General features: G+C 64.5%; 2 protein-coding genes across 2 annotated transcripts in view; one reads left to right on the forward strand and one right to left on the reverse strand.

The window, feature by feature from the left end:
* The first annotated feature begins 263 nt into the window (after positions 1-263).
* On the forward strand, positions 264-6,084 carry MST1 (macrophage stimulating 1 (hepatocyte growth factor-like)). The gene is made up of 18 exons (XM_009996956.1): positions 264-279; positions 390-525; positions 657-769; positions 866-980; positions 1,189-1,325; positions 1,398-1,518; positions 1,620-1,738; positions 1,820-1,985; positions 2,068-2,198; positions 2,269-2,371; positions 2,533-2,669; positions 2,792-2,827; positions 2,900-3,011; positions 3,089-3,166; positions 3,237-3,383; positions 3,465-3,571; positions 4,018-4,157; positions 5,923-6,084. The coding sequence occupies exons 1-18, from the start codon at positions 264-266 to the stop codon at positions 6,082-6,084; spliced, it is 2,076 nt and encodes a 691-aa protein (XP_009995258.1).
* Positions 6,085-6,307: 223 nt separating this feature from the next.
* Positions 6,308-9,850, reverse strand: part of APEH (acylaminoacyl-peptide hydrolase) — a 10,831-nt gene continuing 7,288 nt past the window's right edge. Inside the window, exon 22 of the mRNA XM_009996957.1 lies at positions 6,308-6,446. Within this exon, the coding sequence (XP_009995259.1) occupies positions 6,308-6,446 (139 nt within the window). The remainder of the gene's footprint in view (positions 6,447-9,850) is intronic.

The raw sequence follows: 9,850 nt of genomic DNA on the forward strand, positions 1-9,850 counted from the left end.
CTGTGGGGCTGTCGAGGGGCTGCCATGGGGCTTCGGGTGTGGGGTCTGGGCAAGCCTGGGGCCGGGCCAGGAGCTGCAGTGCACTGAGGCGGAGGGAGACAGCAGGAACGGGTGGGCTGCACTGGGTGCTAGACACCCTGTAGGGCTGGGACCCCCCTGTTCCGTGGGGCAGGTCCCATTGCTCTGTTGGGCAGGGGCCCTGCTGCTCCGTGGGGCAGAGATCCCACCCTCCGTGGGACTGGGGTCCCACTACTCCTTGGGACATGGATCCCCTGCTCCGTGGGGCAGGGGTCTCAATGATCTATGGAGCAGGGATCCACTGCTCCGTGGGGCCCAGGTGTCCCTGCTGTGCCCCCACGGGCACGCTGAGCTCCCACCACACTCTCCAGGCCACCGCTCTGCCCTCAATGACTTCCAGCGCCTGCGAGCCACCGAGCTGCTGGCAGTGCCCGCGGAACCGTCGCTGCCGGAGCAGGGCTCTGCCGAGCAGTGTGCCCAGCGCTGCGCTGCCAGCCTGGCTTGCCGGTGAGCGGGACATGGCAGGAGCTCAGGGGCAATGACACTGGGGTCACTCTGTGTGCTCGGATGCTGGGTGCCCGTGTGCGTGCCCCTGGGTCCCACACGATGCCATGCCAGGCTCCCACTGTGCTTTCCAGGGCTTTCCACCATGACCGGCAGAGCCAGCTGTGCCAGCTGCTACCCTGGACCCAGCACACTCCCCATGTCCAGCTGCAGAAAAACATCCACTATGACCTGTACCAGAAAAAAGGTGGGTGGGCATGGGGACACCAGAGACTGGGGACATGCCACCCAGTGCAGGGCTCCCTGCTGCCCTGGCTCTGACACAGTTCTCGTCTCTGCCCAGCCTACCTGCGGGACTGCATCGTGGCTGATGGCAGCAGCTACCGTGGCACCCGGGCTGTGACGGAGAAGGGTCTGCGCTGCCAGCACTGGCGAGCCACCACACCCCATGACCACAGGTGCCCTTGTGCCCCCTGCTGCCCTGTGGCACCCACCAGTGGCCCTGGGCAGTGTGGGGCAATGGGCAAGTGGGCTGGGGACAGCACAGGGCCAATGGGGACAGTGTGGGGGCAATAGCAGTGACCAGGGGTGGCACAGTGTTGTGTCTGTGCCTGCCCAGGGGTGAGGTGCTCCCCGCAGGCCTTCTACCCTCTGTGCTGTCAGCAGGTTCCTGCCGTCCCCCCACAATGGACTGGAGGAGAATTACTGCCGAAACCCCGACCGGGACAAGCGGGGCCCGTGGTGTTACACCATGGACCCCAACGTCCGGCACCAGAGCTGTGGCATCAAGAAGTGTGAGGATGGTGAGTGTGGCAGCCTGGGGGTGCCCTGTGCCGTGTGGCCCCCACATGCTGAACTCCCCTGGCTGTCGGCAGCTGTCTGCATGACCTGCAATGGGGAGGATTACCGTGGCACCGTGGACCACACAGAGTCAGGGACTGAGTGCCAGCGCTGGGACCTGCAGCACCCACACAAGCACCCCTACCACCCCGACAAGTACCAGCCCTCAGCCCCAGAAAGCATGTGGCCCCTCTGGCTGTGCCAGGTGCCAGGGAAGTGGTCCCCCTCTCAGCCACTGCTCCCTGTCTCTGGCCCAGGTACCCTGACAAGGGTCTGGATGACAACTACTGCCGCAACCCTGACAGCTCGGAGCGGCCCTGGTGCTACACCACCGACCCTGGGCGGGAGCGTGAATTCTGCCGCATCCGCCTCTGCAGTAAGTCCTTGCTGGTGTTGCTACGTGGCTGGGACTGCGTGTCCCGGGTGCCACCCTGATTCTGCTGCTCTGCCCCGCAAGCAGAGAAACGCCCACGGACCCCCAATGTCACCACCAACTGCTTCAGGGGTAAGGGTGAAGGTTACCGGGGCCGGGTGAACATCACCGTGTCAGGGATCCCGTGCCAGCGCTGGGATGCCCAGACACCCCATCGGCACCACTTTGTGCCCGAGAAGTACCAGTGCAAGTAAGGGGGTGTGGGAGGATGCACTGGGCAGCACCCATGGGTGCGGGCTGTGGAGGAGTCACCCACGTGGCCCCTCTGCCAGGGACCTGCAGGAGAACTACTGCCGCAACCCGGATGGCTCGGAGGCACCATGGTGCTTCACCTCCCGCCCCAACATCCGCATCGCCTTCTGCTTCCATATCCGCCGCTGTCCTGATGAGCTGGGCACCCAAGGTGAGCTGCCGCCGGGCACCCACCCCCAGGCTGCTTGCTGGGGGTGCCAGCCCTCTCTGCCTGTCCCCAGAGTGCTACCACAGCCACGGCCAGCACTACCGTGGCCACGTCAGCAAGACACGAAAAGGCATCACCTGCCAGCCCTGGGCTGCCCAGGAGCCGCATGTGCCCCAGTGAGTGTGTGAGGGGTCACGGATGGGGATGGGAGTGGAGATGGGGTTGAAGGTATGGATGGAAAAGGGGATGGAGATGGATGGGAATGGAGCTGGAGATGGGGATGAGGTTATGGATGAGGATGAAAATGGAGATGGGGATGGTGACTTCTTCCTGGCAGGATCTCACCTGTTACCCACCCTGAGGCACACCTGGAGGAGAACTACTGCCGCAACCCTGATAAAGACAGCCATGGCCCCTGGTGCTACACCATGGACCCCCGGACCCCTTTTGACTACTGTGCCATCAAGCCCTGCTGTGAGACCCTACCCACACCACTACAGAGCCAGGGGGGTCCCCAGCCACCCTCAGGGGCAATTTCAGTCCCCCCATGGTAGCTGAATCCTGCCCTGGTGCCACCCTCTTCTTTCTCTCCACAGCTGGCAGTGCAGTGCCCTCCATCTTGGAGAACACAGGTTGGTACCAGGTGGGTGTCACGGGGTGGGTGCCAGTGGCATGTCCCCAGCTGATGCCCACCCTTCTCACAGACGGGGTGGCCTTCGAGCAGTGTGGCCAGCGGGATGAAAGGCTGCAGCGCAAGGGGCGCATTGTCGGTGGCCAGCCCGGCAACTCCCCCTGGACCGTCAGCATCCGCAACCGGTGAGCGGGTGCCGCACTGGCACCGCCGTGTGGCCGGTGTCCCTCCCCTGCTGGGAGCTCATCCCCTGTCCCTGCAGGGCCGGCGTGCACTTCTGTGGAGGGTCTCTGGTGAAGGAGCAGTGGGTGATCAGCACGCGCCAGTGCTTCTCCTCTTGGTAAGACCCCCAAGGGTTGGGGTGTTAGGTTCTGGAAACCCTCCCATATCCTCACATCCTCATCCCACAGTGATGCCGACCTGGCAGGCTACGAGGTGCAGCTGGGGACACTCTTCAAGGACCCTGGCCCTGGGGACCCCGACCAGCAGACTATCCCCATCGCACGGATCGTCTGCGGCCCTTCCGAGTCCCAGCTGGTGATGCTGAAGCTGGCGAGGTGAGAGGTCCTGCTCTGGCCCCTGCCATGCCCCGCTGCCCCCCGGGCTGGCACCACATCCTGGTGCCCCTCTTACTGCAGGCCGGCCACCCTGAATGGGCGAGTGGCCCTGATCTGCCTCCCACCTGAGCGCTATGTCGTGCCCGCTGGCACCACCTGCGAGATTGCCGGCTGGGGGGAAACCAGAGGTACTAGCTGTGGGCAGCCCCTGCCCAGCACAGCCCCTGCCATTTCCCTGCCATGGCTTCCCTCTGCCCACAGCATCCTGCTGCTTGAAATATCCCCATGTCCCTGACATCTCCTTACTCATAGGATCCCATTTCATGGCATCCCCCTTCCATGGCATTTTTCTGCCCAGGACATCCTCCTGCCCATGCCACTGTCCAGCATCAGCATCCCCTGCCCACAGTATCCTCCTATCTACAGCATCCCTCTGCCCATGCCATTCCTCACCAACAGCATCCCCGTGCCCATGATATCCCCTGCCTGAAGTACCCCCTGTGAGGGCACTCCCACCTCGCATGCAGTGTGGCCCCACCCAGGGCACGCCCCCACTCGTGGCACCCCATGCCACAACATCCTCCATCCATGCATCCCCCTGCCCCTGTGCCACCTGCCTGCTCATTGCCTGCAGGCACAGGGGACAGCAGCGTGCTGAACGTGGCGTGGCTGCCCGTGTTGGCCCACAGCGAGTGCCACGCGGCGCTGCGTGGGCGCCTGAAGGAGAGCGAGCTGTGCACGGCGCCGCTGCGCGCTGGCGTGGGGGCCTGCGAGGTGAGCTGGGACGGGGGCTGCAGCCCCAGGGAGCCCGTGGGCACTGGCACCAGGGTGATGCCGCTGCTCTCTGGAATCCACAGGGAGATTATGGGGGGCCACTGGCCTGCCTCACTGCCAACTGCTGGGTGCTGGAGGGGGGGGCACCATGGACCCGCGGACCCCTTTTGACTACTGTGCCATCAAGCCCTGCTGTGAGACCCTACCCACACCACTACAGAGCCAGGGGGGTCCCCAGCCACCCTCAGGGGCAATTTCGGTCCCCCCATGGTAGCTGAATCCTGCCCTGGTGCCACCCTCTTCTTTCTCTCCACAGCTGGCAGTGCAGTGCCCTCCATCTTGGAGAACACAGGTTGGTACCAGGTGGGTGTCACGGGGTGGGTGCCAGTGGCATGTCCCCAGCTGATGCCCACCCTTCTCACAGACGGGGTGGCCTTCGAGCAGTGTGGCCAGCGGGATGAAAGGCTGCAGCGCAAGGGGCGCATTGTCGGTGGCCAGCCCGGCAACTCCCCCTGGACCGTCAGCATCCGCAACCGGTGAGCGGGTGCCGCACTGGCACCGCCCTGTGGCCGGTGTCCCTCCCCTGCTGGGAGCTCATCCCCTGTCCCTGCAGGGCCGGCGTGCACTTCTGTGGAGGGTCTCTGGTGAAGGAGCAGTGGGTGATCAGCACGCGCCAGTGCTTCTCCTCTTGGTAAGACCCCCAAGGGTTGGGGTGTTAGGTTCTGGAAACCCTCCCATATCCTCACATCCTCATCCCACAGTGATGCCGACCTGGCAGGCTACGAGGTGCAGCTGGGGACACTCTTCAAGGACCCTGGCCCTGGGGACCCCGACCAGCAGACCATCCCCATCGCACGGATCGTCTGCGGCCCTTCCGAGTCCCAGCTGGTGATGCTGAAGCTGGCGAGGTGAGAGGTCCTGCTCTGGCCCCTGCCATGCCCCGCTGCCCCCCGGGCTGGCACCACATCCTGGTGCCCCTCTTACTGCAGGCCGGCCACCCTGAATGGGCGAGTGGCCCTGATCTGCCTCCCACCTGAGCGCTATGTCGTGCCCGCTGGCACCACCTGCGAGATTGCCGGCTGGGGGGAAACCAGAGGTACTAGCTGTGGGCAGCCCCTGCCCAGCACAGCCCCTGCCATTTCCCTGCCATGGCTTCCCTCTGCCCACAGCATCCTGCTGCTTGAAATATCCCCATGTCCCTGACATCTCCTTACTCATAGGATCCCATTTCATGGCATCCCCCTTCCATGGCATTTTTCTGCCCAGGACATCCTCCTGCCCATGCCACTGTCCAGCATCAGCATCCCCTGCCCACAGTATCCTCCTATCTACAGCATCCCTCTGCCCATGCCATTCCTCACCAACAGCATCCCCGTGCCCATGATATCCCCTGCCTGAAGTACCCCCTGTGAGGGCACTCCCACCTCGCATGCAGTGTGGCCCCACCCAGGGCACGCCCCCACTCGTGGCACCCCATGCCACAACATCCTCCATCCATGCATCCCCCTGCCCCTGTGCCACCTGCCTGCTCATTGCCTGCAGGCACAGGGGACAGCAGCGTGCTGAACGTGGCGTGGCTGCCCGTGTTGGCCCACAGCGAGTGCCACGCGGCGCTGCGTGGGCGCCTGAAGGAGAGCGAGCTGTGCACGGCGCCGCTGCGCGCTGGCGTGGGGGCCTGCGAGGTGAGCTGGGACGGGGGCTGCAGCCCCAGGGAGCTGCTGGGCACTGGCACCAGGGTGATGCCGCTGCTCTCTGGAATCCACAGGGAGATTATGGGGGGCCACTGGCCTGCCTCACTGCCAACTGCTGGGTGCTGGAGGGGGGGATCACCCCCTCCCGTGTCTGTGCCCGCACCGACCAGCCTGCCCTCTTCATCCGTGTCTCCCTCTATGTCGACTGGATCCACAAGGTGATGAAGATGGGCTGAGCTGGCTCAGCCCCAGCCTGGCACAGCTGCCGCCATGCAATAAAGGCCCTGCCATGGCAGAGGATGTTGGCACTGTCTGGGATCTCAGATGTTTATTTAACAGCAAACCTCAACCCACATCCTGTCCTGCCTTGGCTGTGCTCAGTTCATCCTCTGGTCCTGGTGTAGTCTCTGGGGCCAGCTGTCACCCTAGGCCTGCACAACCACAAGGCAACCACAGGTGCTAGGGGCTGTGCTGGCCCATCTCACCCTGCTGGGGCTGCCCCAGGTGCTGGAGAAGCCAGCGAGCACAGTTCCTGAAGACATCAGCCTCTATCTCCACACCGGCCAGTGCATGGCCACCCTCTGGGTACCACAGCAGCCTGCGGGGTGGGACAGGATACTCAGCCAGCACCTCAGGCATCCCTGCCTGTTTCCACACCCCTGCACCCCACTCACCGTACTGGCACCCCCTTGGCCCGCAGCACCCGGTACAGCTCCAGTGCTTGTGTGGGGCTGACGCGTCGGTCCCTGGCGCCCACACACAGCAGCACTGGTGTCCGCACCTGCAGCACAGCTTGTGTTGGGTGCCCGAAGCCCAGCACGCAGCACCCCATGGGCACCCTGCCCATGCCTTGCCTGTGCTGCCTGGGCAATGGGCGAGCGCAGCAGCATGATGGCCAGCTCCTCAGCGTGGGGCACCCGCTCGAAGGAGTAGGGCAGCCCCAGGGAGGTGTAGCGCCTGCAGCACAGCAGTGCTGGTGGGTGCCATGGGGATGCAGCACAGCATGGCACAGCATGAGTAGGGGTGGCACTCACCAGTCGGGGATGTCAGAGGTGCCCAGCAATGCGGGCAGGTTGGAGACGGGGCTGCGCAGGGCACAGGCTTTGTACCGCTCTGGCTCACGGATGAGGAGGTGGAGGGCGATGAAGGCTCCGTGGGAGCCAGCCAGCAGGGCCAGGCGGTGTGGGTCCAGGGCTTCACTGCGCAGGGCCTGCTCCACTGCCAGCTGCACCCATGGGGCACCCACCCATCAGCACCCACTGTCATCACCAACCATCAGCACCCACCAGCCCCCCAACCCTCACCTGGGTGTCAGCCACATCCTGTTCACCCATGCAGGAGATCAGGGAGCTGATGCTGGCCTGGCCAAAGCCCACGGACCCACGGTAGTTCACTGGGGACACAGAGACCATAGGTACCACATGCCCAGCAGTGCACAGGTGCCACCTGTCCCCGGGTCCCCCAGCACTCACCCAGGAGCACAGCGAAGCCCATCTGGCACAACGCAGCCATGCCTGGGCGCCAGCGGGCATCGAAGATGGCATGGGGGCCACCTGGGGCCAGTTAGGACATCACCCAGAGTGCCACCACTGCCACCACGGTGACCCCTCTGTCCCCTCACTCACCGTGGGGGCACACAACCAGGGGGTGTGGCACAGTGCCATCCAGTGGGCTCATCAGCAGTGCCTCAAAGGCCTGGGCACCTGCACCAGGGGAAGGGTCCCGTCAGCACCCACCACCTGGCACTCACTCCCTACCCACCCCCACACCCGAGGGTCCCTGGCTCCCGGCACCCAGGCGCGGCAGGGACCCCCAGGTGCTCACCACTGCAGGGCGGCTGAACCGTCAGGGTCTTCCAGGTGACACCGGGCACTGTTGGGGCGTCCTCCACCGGTACCCAGCTGAGCGACAGCTCTCGGCCTGCTGGCGGCAGCACAGCCACCACCTGGGGACAGGCAGCAGGTGGCACCCCTGCCCCAGGGCAGCTGGCCCTACCGAGGTGGAATCGAACCCATTGTGCCACGGTCCCAGTGCTCTGTAGAGCCACCCTGTGCCATGCCACACTGTGTCACACTGTGCCATCCTGTGCAGTGCCATCCTGTGCCACCCTGTGCCATGCCATGCTGTGCCAGCCTGTGTCGTGTCGTGCCTGGTCACACTGCCCTGCGCCATGCTGTGCTGTCCTTGGCTGTGCCATGCTGTACCTGGCCCTGGCATGTTGTGCCAGATTCTGCTGTTGCTTGCCATAATGTGTCATACAATAACAATGGTGGATCTGGCTGTGCCACACCAGGCTGTGCAATACTGTGCCAGGCTGTGCTGTTCCTAGTTATGCCGTGCTGTGCCATGCTGTACTGTGCCACGCCACGTGGTGCCAGGGCTCTGCTCACCAGGCTGGGGGGACAGTGAGGGGCTGAGCAGGTGGCCACCAGCAGGTCCCACTGGAGAGTGAGCAGCTCCCAGCACCCTTTGGATGACCCTGGGAAGAGACACAGGCTAGTGATTGCAGATGCTCACTGGAGCACCGCGGGCAGCCTGGTAGCACATACTGGCCGTCAGGTTGGTGATGGTGGCTGTCTCCGTGTCCACAAGCAGCAGGTCCTGTAAGGGGTCAGAGCACAGGCAGCCATGCCACTGTAGAGTGCAGGGGCCATGTCCCTGTCCCTGCCCATCCCCAGGTCTCACCGTGCGACTCTTCTGTGGGGTCCCCAGTATGGCTCGTCGGCTGTCAGCTGCCCAGCACCGCGGTGGCAGGGCGTCCCCGTAGAGACCAGTGAAGGCTGTGAGTGGAACAGAGCACCAGTGAGATGGGGCCATGGGCACCAGAAGCCACAAGAACCCAGCCTGGGGTCCCGGCCCTCCAGCAACGCCCAGCTCTACCCACGGTGCTGCCCTCACCCTCCGTGGGTTCCTGCACCACGTCAAGCACCGTCACAGTCTGCCTCGTCTGCCAGGTGAGCTGGGGAGAGCCAGCAGGTGAGGATGGAGAAAATGAGGCAGGGGGATGGGAGGAGGATCCCACCCCGGTGTGGCTGGGCACTGCTGGCAGCACAGCCATGCCTGGCACCTGCAGTGCACCTCACCATGCGCAGGCGCAGGCACTGCCGGTGGGACCCCCCCAGACCTCCTTCCAGGTAGAGCAGGTGGTGGCCATCAGGGCTCAGCCGGGGGGAGAAGGCGACCCCATGCTCAGCAGACAGCAGCTCTGTGGGGGGGTTGGGGGTCAGCACCCTGGGGACTCTAAGGACCCCGGGCACCTCCCACATCCATGGTACTCACCGCAGTGCCTACTGGCCAGGTCTAAGTGGAAAATCCCTGACCTGGGAAGGAGATGTGGGTTAGGTTGGAGTCTCATGGGCATGCTGAACCCCACATGTATGGGATGGACATCCCTGCATGGCACTACATGCCAGGGGACTCACCTCCTGTTGGAGCAGGCGTTCAGCCCCAGGCGGAAGGGCTCATGCCACCAGCCCACAAATACCACGCCGCGGTCATCTGGCGACCACAGGGCCTGTGCAACAGCTGGGCTCATCCCACAGCCCTGGCATAGTTCCCCAGGGCTCCCCCCACTCCCTGTCCTGACCTGGCCGGAGGAGAGGTGCTCCGGGACACCCTCCAGCACTGAGATACTGCTGTTTTCCACGTCCAAGGCACAGAGGACAGGCACGCTGCGGGTGCTCAGTGCCTCACCCCAGTCCTCGTGGTACACGAACTGCTCACCCTGTGGCACAGCCCCGCTAGCCCCATGGCTGGTGGCCCTAGGCATGGGGCTCCATGCATAGCACGCTCAGGGGGTGCCTGGCACATTTATGGGGTGCATGGCACACTCCTGGGGCACGTGGCATGTTCACAATGTGCATGGCAACCTCACAGGGTGCACAGAGCACACTCCTGGGGTGCATGGCACGCTCACGGGGCACACGGCACCCACCTCCTCATTGTCATCCTCCTCGGCTGGCCTGGCTGCTCCTGGCACAGCCCAGGGGCTGGGGGGTGGTG

This window comes from Chaetura pelagica, unplaced genomic scaffold (assembly GCF_000747805.2).
Source record: "Chaetura pelagica isolate M959 unplaced genomic scaffold, ChaPel_1.0 scaffold24, whole genome shotgun sequence".
NCBI lineage: Eukaryota > Metazoa > Chordata > Aves > Apodiformes > Apodidae > Chaetura > Chaetura pelagica.